Below are 20,023 nucleotides of genomic sequence, written 5' to 3' on the forward strand. Positions count from 1 at the left end.
AAAGCAAGAAAATGCCTCGAATCTTTAATATAAAGCAATACTCATTCTTGCAACTATTTTAATGTCCTGGGAACCTACAATATATATTTTATCTTTCAGATTTAAAGATAGCTTCTCTTTCTTTAGCAAATGATATATTTGGAAATCAAAATAAAACTTCTAAATATAAGCACCCTGCTATATATAACATGAATAAGTACTACTGAAATAATTTGTGTTCTGCAAAACCAAACACTAATTTTGAATGGGCCTGTAGGAAATCCAGCAATAGGACATACTATTGAAAACCTAATTAATTTTATAGTGAGAACACTGGCAAGAGCCATAATTATTTAAGGAGATCTCTTGGAATGCCTGGGCAAAATGCTCTGCATGAATGAAAAATGTCACAGAAAAATGTTACAAAACCAAACAAACAAACCCCACTGCAGATTGAAGAAACTATTGTCATTCTAACAAGTCAAATAATGCAAGAAATGAAAATGAAAGGCAAGGTTAGGAAAGGAGAAAGGATAATAAAAATACCAAAGAATCTCCAAAAAACTTTAAAAATTAGAAACATTAAGTGAATTTGTCAAGTTTTTACAGTAGTAGTGTGACAAGCATAACATAGATAGTAATATGTTTAACAAATAATGTGCAATATTTGTACACTTCGCACTACAAAACATTGCAGTGACAATTGAAAACTTATGCAAATAGAGAGGTAAGCCACACTCATTGATATGCAGTTGTCATTGAGACACTGAATATTGTTAAGGTATCTGGGAAGGCAGAATAGCGCCCCCAATGATGTCCGTGCCCTAATCCCCAGAACCTGTCAATATATTACAAGGCTAAATAAAGAACTTTGCATTGTAACTAAGCTAAGGATCATAAGCTGGAAAGATTTTCCTGGATTCTCTAGATGGGCCCAGTGTAATCACATGGGCCCTTAGAAGCAGAGACTTGTTCTTGGCTGAGAGACAGAGGGGGTGTGACTGTGGGAAAATGGCCAGAGACGTGCAATATTGCTGCTTTGAAGATGGTGGAAGGGGAGGGGACATTAACCAAGGAATGTGGGTGACCTCAGAACTGGAGAAGCCAGAAACAAATTCTCCCTTATAACCAGAAGGGAACATGCTACCAGAGCCCTGGTGTCAGCCCAGTGATACCTGTGTCAGACTTCTGACCTATGGAATTGTAAGACAATACATTTTTATTGTTTAAGCCATGAAACTTGTGGTGATTTGTTAAGGCATATCAAACTGATATAGTAGCTACCTATTTAAAACAATTCCAACCTAAAGCCTGGCAGTCTTTTTTTATAGAAATTGGAAAATTCATCCTAAAAATTATGGAATGCAAAGTACCTATAATAGACAAAATGTTCTTGAAGGAATAAGACACAGACTTTTTTCAGGACTTACTATAAGTCTTTCACTTGTAAGATTTCAGAACTTTCTATAAATCTATACGCATAAAGTTGTTAGGTAATACAGCAAGGATAGACCAGTAGATCAATGGAACCTAAAATATAGTGGCTACAAATGAACATAACAAGACAGCTGATTTCCTATGAAGGTCTCAAAGCAGTTTGATAAGAAAAAATGGTCTTCTCCACAAATGTTGCTGAAAAACAAATGTTGCTGGACCATCCTGGCCTTTACATGGCATTCACAAAAACTCACTTGAAATGGACCACAAATATAAAAGTTAAAATTATAAAGCTTTCAGAAGAAACTATAGTAGAATATTATTATGAACTTTGAGTAGATAAAAATAGGTACAGATATTGTACTTAAAAGAAATAAAAGTGTCTTTCTGCTCATCAAAAGACATTTTTAAGAATATGACGAGGCAAGCCATAGAATGGGAGGAAATATATGTAATACTAAAGTTGAAAAATTAAAAGAAATTAAATTTACGGTTTAAGTTTATACTAGAATGGGCATGAAGTAGCGCCTCCCCCCACCCACCCCACGTAAGAGTTAAGAAAGAATATTAACTGCTCCTCTGTAAGGTCTGTGCAGCATTAACCGTATCTCTCCCCAGCATATTTTGTAAGTTCTGTAAGCTCCTGTTTTTCTTGCTGTGCAACTGGAAGGTCACACGATCCATAAGCATGAGTTGCAAGACATGTTTCCCAAGATGTAAGCTGAGTCCTAAGAATGTCACCTGATAATTAACTGCTTTGTTCTCGCTTTTGTAAGCCAGCTTCCTGCATCATGTAATTCCTGCCTCAAAGTGCATAAAAGGTGTTCATTTTCTGTGTTTGCTGCTCAGACTTTCAGGATGCATGTCTGCTGAGCCAGTGTACACCTAAAATATACCCTCCTAAACGCCACTTGGTCTCTCCAGTCCCTAATTTCCCACTACAATACATATATCTGAAAAATGCATCCAGATCATATAAAAATGCAGATAGCCTAATAGTAAAATTTAAACAATGCAGTAATAAAGGGACAAGAAATTATTGCGTAGACAATTCACAAAAGACGGTCATTAAGCACATGAAAGTGTTCAACGTCGCTAGTCTTCAGGGAAATGTAAATTAACTTACAATGAGATAGTACTTCAGTGGCTAAAATTGTTTTACTATGACAATATCAAGTGTTGGAGAACATGTGGCAAAATTGCCAGTGAGGATAAAAAAATAGTAAAACCACTAGGTAAATTTTTCTGGCAATTTCTTATAAAGTTAAATATACACTTACCAGATTACCCAGAATTCTATTTTAGAATGTTCAAAAGAGAAAAATGAGAATCTACATTGACTAAAATGACCTATGTCCATAGTAGCCTTATTCAAAAAGCCAGAAACAAATGGCTCAACTCTCAAGAAGAAAACGATGAACTATTGTAATGTAGTTGTACAATGGGCTACAACTCAACAATGAAGAGAGAAAGTGTCAATGCATGCACAAGCACGGACGAATCTCAAGAATACTATATTGGGCGAACATATATATTTCTGTGTTTTATTTATGTGAAGTTTAAGAGTAGACGAAACTAATCTGGGGTGCTATAAATCACACTGTGTTTTCTTGTATGGGATGAAGATTGACCACAGTGGGACAGGGGGAACTGTTGGTGATAAGAAATGTTCTATATCTTATTTGTGGTGCTGATTACACAGGTACACACATTTGCCCAAATTTTATAACTGTGCCCTTATTATTGTCCATTTTATTGCCTTTAAATTACTTCATTGTTTAAAAAAAGGATATTCGTAGAAATACAGCTAAGACGGCTTCAGTTTTCAGCACAACACAGTTGAGGTCTTTTAATTTTATGATTTGACTTCCGTCGTTTTGACTCCTCTTGCCTAGGAAAAAAATAGTGCCTACCAACATTTATCAACTGAGTATGAGCTACTTTGTATTATAGAAACACACATTATTTCAGGACTTACTATTCTCTATAAATCAAAAAGACATACAATGACCATTTTAAAATATTTGGAACAGAATCATAATAAAAAATTGCATTTTCTCTGTCCCTATTTGAGACATAAAGAAAGTGGTGGTAATTTTCATTTGATGAAAATTTACAGCCTTTAAGGTTGCATAGCAACCTTAAATGTTTATATTGTAAAAGACAAGTTTGAAAAATAATGTTACAATTTACAAAGTTTTTAAGACATTAATAAAACAGGCCAGGTTCGGTGGCTCACGCCTGTAATCTCAGCACTTTGGGAGACCAAGTCAGGGCTGATCACTTGAGGTTAGGAGTTCAAGACCAGCCTGGCCAACATGACGAAACCCCATCTCTATTAAAAATATAAAAATTATCTAGGTGTGGTGGTGCATGCTGGCAATCCCAGCTACTCTGGAGGCTGAGACACGAGAATCGCTTAACCTGGGAGAAGGCGGTTGCGGTGAGCCGAGATGGTGTCACTGCATTCCAGCTTGGGTGAGAAAGTGAAACAACATCTCAAAAAAAAAAATAAAAAAAAAGAGAGACATTAATAAACATAGAATGCATAAATGAGAATATAAAACAGATAAAAGTCAAAGTGATTGAACTGTTAAGCAAAAATACCATAGAAAAAATCAATAATACCTCAAATTGGTTCTTGTAATGAGATGAACCAAGTTTTGGAAACATTGGTCAGAAAGATGACTGGTAGTGTGCATGCAAATGGAAACGTAACTATACAAACAGCACAGCTATTAAAAAGACAACAAAAGAAAAAGCACAATAAGAAGATATAACCAACAACATCATGCCAGCACATTTGGAAACTCAGGCAAAACTGGCAAATCCCTAGAAAGTAATAACTTTAAAAAGCATTATATAAAATCATACCAAAAAGAAAGCCAGGAGAGTCCTGCTCCATTTTCAAAGCAATGCACCATAAACCACAATGATCTATTCTTTTACACCCAAGAATTTAACAACAAGTAAATGCCTGGTAATATTATTAAGTAGAAAGTAGAGCAACAGAAAGCCTTGTTAGGAGTAGGAATGTAAATCTGAGCAATCTCTTGAAAAAAAAAAATATATTGGCACTATCCAGTCACTTCGATGCTGTCCAAACTGATATCCTGGCAATTTCATTTCTGAGTACATATATCCTGAAGAAAGTCTTGTATGTGTGCACCAAGAGCTATAAATGAGACTACTTATGGGAACATTATTTGTAAAACAAATAAATGACTGCAAATGGCTTGAATATTCACTGGGAGAAAGGTGGATCAATTGTGATATATTTGTACGATACAATTCCATTCAGCCAAGAAAAAGAATGAGCCTGGGTTAAACCCATCAAGTCTGATGACTCAAAAATTTCATGGTAAGCCATGAAAACAAGGCATGCAAGAATCTATACAATAGGATTTCATTTCTATAAATGGCACAACCAGATTAAGCAATATGTTGCTTAGGGATACTTCCATATATGTGTGCTAAGCATATAGAGAAGATATTAATGGTTAGCTGAAAAGTCATGATAGTGGCCAGCTCTGGGAAATAGAGAGAGGCATAGTTTTGGGGAGAAACACACGAAGATATCATTTAAAAAAATGTCGAGTATGTATTTTTAAAAGTGGAGTATACTGAAATTTATTTCATTATTGCCCTTTCAATAACACATGTATATTATATATGCCCTTTATATGTGTGATATATTATAATAATTTAAAATATATATTTATCAAGTCACTTCACTCTTATAACTTGAGATTGTATTTTTCTAATGGTCCAATGTGACTTTAGGTTCCTACTGCCCACGTTGCTGTCATAGAGGAACAATGCCAACAAGTTAGACTTCAATGAATTGCTCAATTAAAACAGAACAAAACACACTACACCATTTAACTCCTCACATAAGGAGTATAGCGTATGTACCTTCAGGTTATATTATGGCATATAGTCTACACTGTCCTGTTGTACTTTGTTGTATTTTGCCTTTCATGTTTTAAAGTGTCAGTGTAGTGATTCATTCAGTGTAACTTACTTTACAATACATTTTTACTGTTATGTAACTAGTTTCTCATCCTAGAAATACGTATAATATAAACCTAAAAGTTATAAAGTGCCCTTTTCAAATCTCCAGTGATTAAATCCTTATTGGATAAACAATTTTTGTTCTGAATCCAGAAAGGGCTGAAATAACTTGAGTATCTGACATTTTTAGAAAAGGCACTGGGGAAGGGGACAGGAAGGACTTCTGAGTGGGAATGCTCATACCGTCTCATGCCAGCTGCTAGCTGGACAGCACAGTGTCTGACTTACTGATGAATCCTAGCTTCTGCCATGGTGGTTCCTATTTCAATTATCTTTAATATTTCAGACAAACCTGGTGAAACTTCTTTTGATGCATCAGGCAAACCCACACCTTGTGAACTGTAATGAGGAGAAGCCATCAGGTAGGTTAGGAGCATCCCAGGACCATTGAGCAGGTACTGTTTTCCTCCTTTCATATTGGAGTATCCATCCATCTTCAGCACAGCTACAAAGTGAGAGCTGGACATGCCTGTGAAGCTGTGTAACAACCAGCCCAGTTCAAGCACAATTCATCATCGCCTATGTACGGCTCCATTGCAAGAGGCTATTCACAGTTTGATCCACACTGTACTGTTGTACTTTGATGTATTTTGCCTTTCATGTTTTAAACTTTCAGGATAGTGATTCATTCAGTGCAACTTACTTTAAAATACATTCTTACTATTATTTAACTAGTATCTCATCCTGCCAAATACATGCTTATCCGTTAAGGTATTTTTGAAAAATAACAGCGTTATTATCTGTGCAGATATTTAAACTACAAGAAAAATACAGAGGCTGACATTCTCATGCAAATTTAAAACTTTGAAAATCTTGACTTAATGTTGCTTATTTTTTAATAAATATATTTTTGAAGATTTCTAAAATTATTTTAGTCACTGCCCTTTTGTATATTCGTATACTTATTTAATAAATGGATGCTACATTAATTTTGTAGCTTTCAAAATTTAACAGAAAGTTACTACTCATAATTATTTGTGCAGTAGGAAAAAGAGTTCTGAATAACAAAGAGAAAAATCTAGCGTAAGTAATACCATAATATCAAAATTTCGAAGACAGTAATTGATCTGAATAACAATAAATATATTCTTCCTCTTGCTATACCTCTGCTAACTTAAACATACTTTACTTTTGAGATTTGTCATTTGATATACTTTCAGGAGTATGAATTTCTAATAAATCTCCAGTTAAAGCCAGAGAAGGGATTTTTCTCTATTTGTTATTTATTGGAATTAAGTATCATTGTCTAATGTTTATTACTTCATCTTCTCTGCTAAACTGAAGATTTACCAAACAGAAATTTTAGACAGCTTAATAGTCACAAACTTGAGAATCAAGCTAATATTACTTATAGTCTAGTAATTTTAACATTAACTATATTAGTATGCTAATGATAAATATCAAAAGAACAAATAGAAATTTTTAGGTGTCTTCTTTTTGAAAATGTGTTTACTGTGAATACAAGTCACATCCTCTGTTAACTCTCATCTGGTTCTAACAGTAGCTCACATTTTCCAAGTTCGTATTCCTGGCTCATTTCCCAGACAAGGGAGGATATGACTGACCTTTGACTGCACGGACTCCCATGCCACACTCTCACCATTTAGGTCTAGTGTCGTGTCAAACAGATGTCCAGGCATGGCAGTTGACAATCTTAGGAACAGAGGCAATGAATGAACTTCTGGTCTAGACTCAGCACTGGTCATCTCAGCACAGTGCATGAGGACTCTCTCAGGCAACTTTTACCACATTGGTCATGCAAAATCGACCAGCAGCCTAGCACCTTATTCATGGCCTGTTGGCAATACGAGACACAGTGCTAGGCCCATAATAGATCCTCAGTGAAGATTTGCTAGTTGAATAAAAATACTTTTATCACATGCAAAAAGCAAAGAGTTGTAATGCAGTGAGAGGTTTCAGCTAAAGCAGATATGCCAATAATCTAGGCAGCAAGAAGATAAAACTAGATAAAACCAGATGCAAGAATAGAGCAGAGAACAGTAAACCGGAAACCCATGCTACAACTGAGCAAAGGAAAGTCGTCATCAGTACTATAGTATATTGCTGTTATTTTATGTTTCTTGAATTTGGAATGGATTCATAAAAAAATATTTGCAGGAAAAACAATTTGTTAGGTGGGACAGAAATTTAATCTCCCAAAGTAAGAAAGCTGAGCACTCACCTACTTTTTACATGTATATAATTTAATCTGAGGCAAATCATGATAAAATCTTTACATAAATATCTTCTTGTGGCAGCCACATTACTGTGACCAGCCCAGAAATCCACATAACTCTAATTTATTGACACAGGTGGTCACACAGTCTGGTCCTGACGATTGAGAAGAAGCAGCTGCCTCCAGTAGGTTCTTAATTGATATGAATGTTGATTTTTTCCTCATGATCTATATCAGTTTCTCTATCAGTAATTGTTGTTAGTGTAAACTTGATTGACACATAGCTATGTTGCTGCCCAAACATGTTCAGATGTTACTGTTATGTGTAATTTGTAAGGAAATATATTTACTTATATTTGCGATTGATAAAGGTAAAAATATTATGGCTAGAGGGCAGACCCCTTGTTTAAATAATACAACTGAGTATTTACTTGTACAACTACCCATTTAGTAGAATGTTTATAGAATGCCAGTTACACGCTTTATAACCCAGTTGGTGGGAAAGTGTAACTATTTCTGTAATTTTGGTTCATAGTCACCAAGATGCAGGACAAGTTTTACTGAAAATGAAATGACATTAAGTTTGTTCAAGCTTAGATTCTCAATGATTTTTTCTTTTACATATCACCATCCAGTGTCTACTATTTTCTATTTCATTTATAATTAAATATGTCACTGATGTAAAACAAAATAGTCTTTTAAAATGACAGTACTTCAATTTTATCCCAGCCATAAACTTTTAAGGTTTTTTGTTTTGATTCATACATTGATAAATTTTTGACATTTTAAGCATATCAGAATTATTAAAAGTAAATAGATTTATGTGCTATCATCACCCATCATTTTTCTGATTTTCTTCCTTTTTTCTTGTAGACATTGCTGCCTCTGAGTTTATTGAGGAAATGCTGCTGAAAGCCGAAATTGCCTGGGAAGAAAAAATGAAAGAACCTTTATCTGCTTCTACCTTGGCACAAGAAGAGCCCTATGAAGAGATAATTCACGATCTCCCCGTCATGTCGAGCAAGCTGTAAGTGGCTTCCCGCTTATTCTCATTTGCCGTCTTCTCTACCTGCTGGTCATTTTAGAGCCAATATGAAGTCTGACTCTCAGCCAAAAGAGTTAGAACAATTAAAATGGCTTATCAATGCATGTACCAAACAATAGTTGTTTACAGTGATGAGTTAAACATAATTTTATAAAAACCCTCTGATTTAAAAACAATATGACTGTATCAGTTATTAAGTCAGTTTCATGTGCCATGAGACCAAATAATATTTTAAACACATTCCAAGATTTTAGCTAAACTGATAGTGAGGTTTCCAGTGGTTATCATTATGGCTAACTTTCCTGAAATAGAAAATACTGATATATGTTTTTTTCTCTCATAAGCATAAAACTAATCATTTATTGTTGTGTATGTTATCTCCTAAAAATAACTTTCCTGTTGCACTGAAAATATAAAATGAATTGACATCATTTTCAAGGTCTGAAAAAGGGACACAAAGTGTGACTAATAAGAATGACAAATAAAAACTCACATTCGAATTAATGTTAAATTTACTGAAGAATAAGTGTTCATTTAACTCATAAAATAATGCTTATGTTTCCAGAGTTTCTCTTTGCCAGCATATGGATATACAAACACAGGTGTTATGTATATAACTTAGGTGTGCTTACATATTCATTCATTTTTAAATATTTTAAATATTTGTTCAGAATCTACTGACTGTGGTGCTTGGAATATATAACAAAACAGATAGCAAACATTGTCAGGTAGAGATGGACGGTGAATATCTAAATCAATAAATAAATCTCTATGAATAAATAACATTGCATGTAATCTGTGGGACCTTTGAAAGTCTGTCACATCATTTTAAAGGCCTTCATTAACAGCAGTCAGGTAAAGAAATTGTATATCCAGAGCAATATTATAAAAAATTGATAGCACCTATAAAATTACTGAAAGATAAATTATTAAACATTGGAAAGCTTGTTACCTCCAGAATGCTACTGCTAAAATATGCATTAAAAGAAGTAAGACAAACATGGAAAACTTTATGAATGTTTTAACATGATATACAAGTTCATTTAAAAGCATAGAAATACCCATGGTGAAAATGTACACAAAGCAAATATATGAAAATCTGGATATTCTAATTCAACCCCTCTAAAATAGATCTCTATGAATTTATATATTTGTATTCTTCAGAGGTAGTGTTGTGGTTGCTGGAAGGAGCTTTGCCTTATGGCTAATATTTAGTTTGAATGGTTAAAGATGTTAATGCCCAACTTTCAAAAACAAATAGAACAAGTAGGCAATATATCAACAAGGGAATAGAAGACTTAAATAACACTATAAACCAACCAGATCTAACAGACATATTTAGAGCACTTCATCCCAAAATACTGGAATACATATTCTTTTCAATTGCACATGGAACATTCTTTTACTAAAATCAGAAATGAAAGAGGAACATTACTCCTGAATTTACAGAAACAAAAATAAGAGGAAATATTATGAACAATTGTATACCAAAATATTAGGTAACCTAGATGAAACTGATGAATTCCAAGAAAACACCAAGAAACAAAACTAACTCAAGAAGGAAGAGAACATTGGAATAGACCTACAGCCAAGTAAAGAGATTGAATCAGTCATCAAAAACTTCTCACAAAGAAAAGCTAATATCCACATGGCTTCAAGGCTGAATTCTTCCAAATGTTTAAAGAATTAACACCAATCTGTCACAAACACTTTCAAAAACAGAAGAGCAGGGAATTGTTTTTGACTCATTCTATCAGGTCAGAATTACCCGGATACAAAAATCAAATAAAAATGTCAGATGAAAAGAAAACAACAACCTTATGAATATAGCTTTAAGACACCTAAATAAAACACCAGCAAATCAGGTTGAGCCACATATAAAAAGGATTTCACAATATGTCTTTGTAAGATTTATGACAGGAAAGCAAGGCTGAGCATTCAAAAATCAGAAAATATGGTATATCATGTTAATAGAATAAAGAACAAAATCACATGATTATCTCAATAGATGCAGGAAAAGCATTTGACAAAGCCCAACACCCTTTTATGAGAAAAAAGTAAGTAAACTAAGAATGGCAGGAAATTTTCTCAGCCTGATAAGGGGCAAGAACCAAAAAATAAAAAAAAGAAAACAAAACAAAACAAAAATAAAACAGGGCTAACGTCATACTCAGTGGTGACTGATCACTTACCCCATAAGATGAGGACAAAGGCGAGAGTGTCTGCTGTCACCATCTCTGTTCAACATTGTATTGGTGGTTTTAGCTAGAGCAACCTAGCAAGAAAATGAATGAATAAATAAATAGTATCCAAACTGGAAATGAAGAAGTAAAACTATCTCTATGTTCAGATGACATAATCTTGTGTATAGAAAATTCTAAGGAATTTACAAAAAAATCCTATTTGAACTAAGAATATAGTTTAGGAGGATGGCAATACCCATGATCAAGGCACAGAAACAATCTGTATTTCTATACACAGCAATTCATAATTCAAAAATGAGATTGAAAACAAGCTTACCCAGTAGGGTAGAAAAAAAGGAAAAATTAAAAATAATTTACAACAACATAAGAAAAACAAAATGCAAGAAAGTTTAAGAACTGCAAGTTTTTACACCGAAAACTACAAAACATCACTGAAAGAAATTAAAAAGCCTAAATATATGGAAAGAAATATTAAATTCATGGATTAGAAGACTTAATATTGTTAACACAATCTCTATAAAAATACCAGATGACTTTTTGCAAAAATTGATAGGCCGATTTTTAAAATCACATAACAATTCAAGGACCCAGAATTCCTAAAATAATTATGTGAAAAAAGAACAAAGTTGGAGAACTCACACAACCCTATTTCAAAACTTACTTAAAATCTATGGTAACTAAGACATTGTGATACTGGCATAGGACGGAAACGTATCAACAGAATTGAACTGAGAATCCAAAAAGAATTCCTTACATTTCTGGTTAACTGATTTTTGTAAAGAATGCCAAGATGATTATATGGGAAAGAATAGCCTTTTACAATAAACAGTACTGAGACAACTGGATATTCACATGCAAAATAATGAGTTGGACCTGAACTTTATATTATACATAAAAATTAACTCAAAATGGATCATTGACCTAATGTAAGAGCTAAAACTATAAAACTGTCTTTAAAAAATGTAAATCTTTCTGACTTTGGATAAGGCAGTGGTTTCTTAGATATGACACTGAAAGATAAGCAATAAAAGCAAAAATAGATAAACTAAAGATTTTAGTGGTTTCAAAGACAGTAATAACGTGAAAAAAAAAAGACACACAATGGGAGAAAATTTCTTCAGTGCTATATCTAACAAAATGTAAAAGGGTGCTTACAACTCAACAATAAAAAGACAAATAACTCCCTTAAAAATGGGCAATGCATTTGAATAGATGTTTCTTCCAAGAAGATACAATCATAGCCCATAAGCACACACAAAAATACTCTACATTATTTATCAGGAAAATCCAAATGGAAACCACCATGAGATACCACTTTATACTTCCTAGACTGGCGATTAATAAAGAACAAAAAAATAAAGGCAAATCAGTGTTGGCAAGGATGAGGAGGATCTGCCACTCTCCTATGGTGGTAGTGGGAATGTCAAATGGTGAGGCAGTGATGAAAAACAATTTGACAGTTCTCGAACAGTTAAACATAGATTTACCACAGACCCATAAACTCTTCTCTTAGGGACATTGTTTATCTCCCAGATAATGAAAATGTATGTCTACACAAAAACCTGTACATAAATATTCATAGGAGTTTTATCTATAAGAACAATAAAAAAAAGGGGAACAACTGTCCATGACTTCACCATGTATTCTGTCACCTGAATCATGGCTGCTCATTTTTCTTCATCAATTTTAACCCCAACTTCCTATTCCTTTGCATTCTAAGGGTGATTTGTTTTTTATTCCCCCAGAATATATTTTGCTGCAATTGCAAGACAGAATGGAATAGTTCATTTTTCTGTTATCTCAGGATACAAGTCAAATTTCTGCTTTACAATAAACTCATATTTATTGTTTCGGTGAGCATTTTGTGCAGTAAATCATGATATAGTAAGGTTAAGGACATCACTTCCACTCTAGCCTGCTGTCAGTTAACACTTCCTGTCTTTAAATATTTGATGAATTGGAAAGCCTATGCTATTGGATTATCCCATATTTCAGGTTTTCTAAGGTGTCTCCTATCCAATCAGCATTCCTAAGTTTTCCCCGTGTTGCCTGACTTTCAAGCTCATGTCTAAAAATGTGCAGCTTTAATTTCAAAGGCCCTTCCACCTGTAACATTCTGTATCTGTAAGGTCAGATACCTGTAAGCCTGCTTTCTCTTCTTTCCGTACTTGACTGCTCTTCACTCTGCTCCTCTATTCCTTCTGACTGGGCGCCTCCTCTCTGTGTTGCCGTTCTGTCTTTAGATGTGTTTAAGTGCCTCACTTGCTGTTATTGCCACTAATGAAACAGCTGCTGCTGAATATGCCCTTTAGCGTCTGAGCATGGACGTGCTCACCCAGGGTTTTCATCACTGAGCAGTTTGGGTATGTGCCAACTTGCATCTCTAATATTCTAGTTCATAGAGCCCGTGAGAAAAAGCCCACAGAAATTCTACATGTTGCCTAAGTGGAGTAGTTCATTGATGAAAGGGTTTTTTTTACTTATTATTTGTAATAATAACAACAACAATTTTGACAACTGATATTTTTTACTACAGTTACCAGGTGTTGAATCTTGAGCAAACTAGATTGGATAATTTCATTTAACTCTCAAAACAACACCTGGTTGCATGTCCTGTTACATAACCATTTGATACACACCTAGCTGAGGCTTGGAGCTTCAAGAACATGACTCATGCCACACATGTGCTAAATCTGTTATTGTTTCAGCAAGGAGGTCATTTTTATTTGTAATTCCAAAGCTTATCATTTGCTTTAAAAAGGAAATTGATAGTGCCTGAACTCCCTCTCTGAGTGTTCCTGGTGAGGCCCGGTGGTGTGGTGCTTTTGGGCAGAGACTCCAGAGCCACTACCCAGCTTCAGATCCTGGCTCTGCCATATACTGGCTCTATGACCTTAAGCAATTCAGTCAACCTCTTTGTGACATTTTTACTCAAGTGCAAAATGTGGGTGTTGTTTGTAAAGAATCTGGCTGATTTTTGTCCTTGGTTTCTGGGGGAGAACCAAATCCTTGGAATTTCCCACGGAATAACAGTGCCCTTGTTGCTCATGAGCCCTTTGGATCGCATCTGAGTTTATCCTACCAGGTGAGATGACTCAGGGTAGGGGCCTAGTCATGCCGGAAAAACCAACAATGTGATTAAAGACCAACCATGTGATTAAAACCGGCCCAACCTCCAGGAGGAGCAGGACAGGCTCGAGATGGAGTTCAAACATGTGGCCAATGATGGCATGACTAATGCCTATGCGACGAGACACCAATAAAAACTGCGGACATTGAAGCTCTGTGGAGGCTCCAAATTGGTGAGCACATCAGTGGGCTGGACTTTGATGTGCCCTGCATCCTTTGGGAGGGGGCTCAGAAGCTCTGCATTTGGGACCCTCTCAGACTTTTTCATATGTATTTGTTTGCCGGTCTTGTCTTAATTTGTATCCTTTGTAATAAAGCTGTATTAGTACTTTGCTGAGTTTTGTGAGCCATTCTAGTAGATTGTCAAACCTAGGGGGCTCGTGAGAATCTCAGAATTTGTAGCTCGTTGCTCAAAAGTTCAAGTGGCCTGGGGACCCCCAAACTTTTGGCTGGAATCTAAAGTGGGGGCAGTCTTGCTGAAGACTGTGCCCTTAACCTGTAGGCTCTGGGCTAACCCTTGGCGGTTAGCATAATTGTATTGCAGGACATCAGAGTCTGATGATGATAGTAACAATAACTGTATCATAGGGTTGTTCTTCATAATTGAGTTAATATTTATAGAGCATTTAGAGCAATATCTGCCTCATTGTAAGTACTAAATAATTGCTTAAGAAATGACCAAAAAAAGATGTTCTTCACTTATCTTTGAACTGGCAGCAAAAGCCTCTAAAGAAGAATGGCTTTGTAGCTATAGGCTGAGACAAAAACAGTGGTAGGCCTTCCGCTGGGTGCTTTTAAACTGATTATAACCATATGGAGAAAATCTTATTTTCTAAGCAGCTGGAAAGAAAATCTAGTATCAGGAAAGACCAGCTTTGGTTGGGTGAACACTCTGATGAGGTTGTGTGGGGGCTGAGTCTCCAGAGTTTCTGAGTCATCTGTGACCTGGGATAGAGAAGAAATGCCACTTTCCTGGGGATGAGAAAAGACTATGAGGAGGGGACCTAAGCAGGGCCGAGGGCCACAGGAAAAGGGACTGCTTGGAGTTGATCCCAGGGTGGCCTCAGCCAAGTGGCTCTTGGGGAGGAGAAATACCCCATGGGGATTTTTGAATGAAATAATATATCATGCAGTGTGCCCCTTTTGACCTTAGTAAAAGAATAAGACTCATAATAGATTTGGGGGAAGGTCTTAAAAATGTCAGATATTAATATTAACCCTTGGATCTTTATCTTATTTTATAAAAGCAGAAAAAAAAGGTTCATTGTATTTTCTACAGTGAACAATTTATGTAGCTCTGTTTCTAGTATTAACATTGAGAACTGTCTATTCAGTCCATTATTTTAAGTGCCAAAATAACCAGATCACATATGCCCTATCTTTACATCTGTTTCTGTTAGTAGTAATATTTTATTACAAATTCAAATTTAGCTGGACCTGTTTCTCATGGACGGTGCCTTGACAGTGTCCTCACATGGTGGAAGAGGGACAGTGATCTCGGGACAGTTTTATAGAGGCTTTAATCCTCCTGAGGGTTCCACCCTCATGACTTAGTCACCTCCTAAAACCCCTACTTCTTAATGCTATCACTTTCAATAGATACATGTAGGGGCCACGCAACATACCAGCCACTGTCCTGGCCACTAAAACACATGCAGAAGTCTACCGGGCATAGAGTTGCCAGGTAAAATGCAAGAAATGCAGCTAAATTTGAATTTGTAATAAAAAAATCATTTATTATTTGTAATTGTCAAAGATTTTTTATTTGCTAAATCTAGCAAGCCTTTAACAGGATAGGGCTTCAAGGAATTAAAAAGGATAGATTTCTCTGGTAAGCATCATTATTTCTTTCCTTCTATTTCCTGCCTTCTTGGTATAGAAGTGTGTGATCTGGTAATGCCAAGTAATCTTGCAACCAAAAAATGAAAGTTACTCTCTTTTTTCCAGACAGAGTTTCGCTCTTGTTGCCCAGGCTGGAGTGCCATGGCACAATCTCAGCTGACTGCAACCTCTGCTTCCAGGGTTCAAGCGATTCTCCTGCCTCACCCTCCTGAGTAGCTAGGATTACAGGCGCCCACCACCACACCCAGCTAATTTTCGTATTTTTACTAGAGACGGGGTTTTACCACCTTGGCCAGGCTGGTCTCGAACTCCTGACCTCAGGTCATCCACCCGCCTTGGCATTCCAAAGTGCTGAGATTACAGGCGTGAGCCACCGTGCCCAGCCGAAAGTTACTTTCTAAGAATAAGAGAGCAGGAAGCTAGAACAAATCAAAGGCCCAGAAGATCTGGAGAAGGTTACCATACCTGGGCTGCCTATTTCTGCTTTTCTTGTTATGTGAGAAAAATCAATGTCCATTTCCTTAAGATACTATTCTTAGTTTCTGAGGTGGGCAGCCTAAAGGAATATTGACTGGTGCTACGGCTGCTGTAACCTTGGGGTATCATGCTCTTGGGGTATCTTGCTTCTTGTGCCAAAGTTTTAGGACTCCAAAGATTTAGAAGTTGTGGAAATGATACTACTTTGACTTTCCAGTGTTTTTCAATGTTCTGTATGGTTTTGTTTTTTTTTTTTTTTTTTTTGAGACAGAGTCTCACTCTACCACCCAAGCTGGAGGGCAATGGCACAATCTTGGCTTACTACAAACTCCGCCTCCCAGGCTCAAGAGATTCTCCTGCCTCAGCCTCCTGAGTAGCTGGGATTATAGGTGTGCACCACCGCGCCCAGCTAATTTTTGTATTTTTAGTAGAGACAGGGTTTCACCATGTTTGCCAGGCTGGTCTTGAACTCCTGACCTCAGGTGATCCACCCACATCAGCCTCCCAAAGTGCTGGGATTACAGGCGTGAGCCACCGTGCCCATCCCCATATGGATTTGTATGTCCCGAATACCTCTTTTTCACAAGCAGAAGAAATTTCTCATAACTAGAGTGGCCATGGGTGCCCATTTGGTCCAGTCTGGTTTCTGCTTGTTTCCTCGGCATGATAATGAATAAAATCCTCTTTCAGTATTAAAATGTCCCAGTTGGCACCTTAAGTTCTACTTTCGCAGAATCAGAAAACTGTGGCATAAAATTTCTTGTATAGTTTCACTTCACATTAATATATTAAAGAATATTAATGCATAGTACTTAAGCAATAATAAATCATATTTGTATATAGTCTTTTAGATTACAAATGACTTTTATATCAAATAAGTCATTTGATATGTATGTATAATTTTTTAATTTAGTAATCTATAAAACATCAAGCCTTTTTAATCAAATATTACAACTACATTGTTAAATTCTACAGAATGTGTTTACAAAGTATTGATAAACCTGTGAATGAGTTCCCTAATTATTTTCACTTAGGTATTCTGAAGTCCAGTAGTGCACAAAGAGAAATGTCATAGAATACAGGGACAGAATGATACATTCAGGGAGCATTCCTAGCAAAGCTAACACTTGGAACTTTCAGAATCTTCCTTCATATATACATAAAACTACTAAATTATACTTAATTTACAGATTTTCCCTTAAACGAGCTATTAAAAATTTTTTTGCATATATCTGTTGAGAGCTGTTAGATTAATACGTCTCAAAAACAATACAAACTCCAGTTCAGCCAATGACACATTGAAAGTTTTATTTGCTTTTTAGACACAGGTAATATTTTACCATAATGGTCTTTAAATTGTAAAAAAAAAAAAAAAACTTACAAAAATTAATTTTTCGGAGGACCAAACATACAGCAATTAATTCAGATCTCTCCAAGAGCTCTTTCATTTAATATTAATCTTTGGATCTTATTTTATAGAAGCAGAAAAAAATGTGAATTTTCTATGGTGAAAAATTGATGTAGCTATGTCTGTAGGAGTAATGTTGAGAACTGTCTATTCAGTCAATTATTTTAAGCACCAAAATAACCAAGTCACCTATGCCATATCTTTACATCTATTTCTTAGTTTTTTGTTGTTGTTGTCGTCATGTATCTCAATATATTCCATTTTATTTCATCTCTATGGTTTTCTAAAATTGCTTTAGTTGTAATGGGCGATAATTGTTGTCTTTGTTGGTTTCATTTTATTACATTCCTGTTTCCGTTTTCAGAAATAAAATCCTATTTCCTATAGGCACATTTTCTCTGCATGAAGTTACTTTGATGTTTGTCAAAATAAGTAAGTCTGGCATAAATCCAGTAGAGTTCAGAAATTGGTTGTCTGCCGGTATATTCTCATCTATTTTTTTTCACAGTCAGAGTTAAATCTGTCTCTACTGTATTAATCTAAGCTACCCTTGGCTGGTACTGATTTTCTTTTTTAAAATGTTTATGGGATCTGTCTTACCAATAGAAAATATACTATCTCATTTCCATTTTTTCTCACCAAATAAAGTTCTATTACTAGTAATTTCTTTTTCATAATCAGAATAAGAATTTCTTGTTGAAAATTTGGAAAGTGCAGAAAAACATATCGAAACATGAAAAAAAAAGACTAATTTGCTTCAAAGAAAAATTGCACCAGGGAAGTTATACAGGAAAGAAAGACTTTACTAAAAACTATTGCACTAAGGGAGAATGATTGAGCTCAACTCTACTGAACAAAAAGTGGGAGAGTTTCTAAGTGCTGGGGTGAGCTAGGGGGAAAGTACTGTAGCACTTTAGGAAGGAGTTTCGTCAAGGTGACTAAGCCATGGGCATTTGCTAGTTGTCCTTTACAGGCTCCTGTGCCCCACAAAAACTGGGAAATATGTGGGCTATGTTCTTCCCTGTTTAGATTTCAAAGGGATGACTCCCAAGTCATAAAGACATTCCTGGGTTGTAAAACTGGCCAGAGGGTGGGAGAAGATATACATCTCAAAGGCGAAGAGAAAAAAAATTGCAGTTCTGTTTTCTAAAGACATTACTCCAAGAAAACGGAGTTCAGAGGACTAGAGATAGTCCAAAATTTAGCTGAGAGAAGAAGGTTAAGGCCTTCTGGGTCACTACTCAATCTTTGTGATGAAACTGCTATTAACTTGTAATTTTTCCTTTTGCCCTTTATGTTTCCTGTTTTATTCAGTCTTGTACTACATATATATATTCACATCCTATTTTAAAACATAATCTGATAAATATTTTTCCAATCAATAAACATTTAATGAGTATTAAGAAAATACCAATGATTAAAATTATTTCTTTTTTTAACAAATAGCATTTTACTATATGTGTCCTTAAATTCTATGAATGCATAGTAAATGAAAATTTAAATATATTGAAGTTAAATATTCTGAATGCTATTATTAATCACAATGATTATAGATAAAATGTTTTATTGTAAAAGAAAGAGAGAAACCTAAACAACTGTTCTATGGAAATTTAAAATATTATATGCCTTCAGCCTAGCTGTACAATTTGCACTTTTCTTGTAGGAAATAACTGCATAACTAATTAATATACTGCCTTTCGAAACAATTATATTACTTAGAATTGTTTTTTTTTCTTATATGAATAAGAGAGTGATATGGCTTAGATGTGTCCCCACCCAAATCTCATCTTGAATTATAGTTCCCATAATCCCCACATGTCCTGGGAGGGACCTGATGGGAGGTAATTGAATCATAAGGGCAGTTTCCCCCATGCTGTTCCCTTGATAGTGAGTGAGTTCTCACAAGATCTGATGGTTTTATAAGCATCTGGCATTTCCCCCTGCTGGCACTCATTCTGTCTCCTGTCACCTTGTGAAGATATTCCTTCTGCAATTATTGTAATTTTCCTGAGGCCTCTTCAGCCATGTGGAACTTCGAATCAATTTAACCTCTTTCCTTTATAAATTACCCAGTCTCAGGTATGTCCTTGTAGCAGCGTGAGAACAGACTAATACAGTAAATATGTACTGGGAGTGGGGTGCTGCTGTAAAGATGCCCGAAAGTGTGTAAGCAACTTTGTAACTGGATAACAGGCAGAGGCTGGAACAGTTCGAAGGGCTGAGAAGAAGACAGGAAGATGTGGGAAAGTTTG

General features: G+C 35.5%; 1 protein-coding gene across 1 annotated transcript in view; it reads left to right on the plus strand.

Moving 5' to 3' along the window:
* MYO16 (myosin XVI) overlaps positions 1 to 20,023 on the plus strand; it is a 607,071-nt gene that overhangs the window by 223,059 nt on the left and 363,989 nt on the right. The window contains exons 8-9 of the mRNA XM_058438173.1: positions 5,777 to 5,852; positions 8,540 to 8,693. Of these exons, the coding sequence (XP_058294156.1) occupies positions 5,777 to 5,852; positions 8,540 to 8,693 (230 nt within the window). The remainder of the gene's footprint in view (positions 1 to 5,776; positions 5,853 to 8,539; positions 8,694 to 20,023) is intronic.

This window comes from Hylobates moloch, unplaced genomic scaffold (genome assembly GCF_009828535.3).
Source record: "Hylobates moloch isolate HMO894 unplaced genomic scaffold, HMol_V3 SCAFFOLD_4, whole genome shotgun sequence".
Taxonomy (NCBI): Eukaryota; Metazoa; Chordata; class Mammalia; order Primates; family Hylobatidae; genus Hylobates; species Hylobates moloch.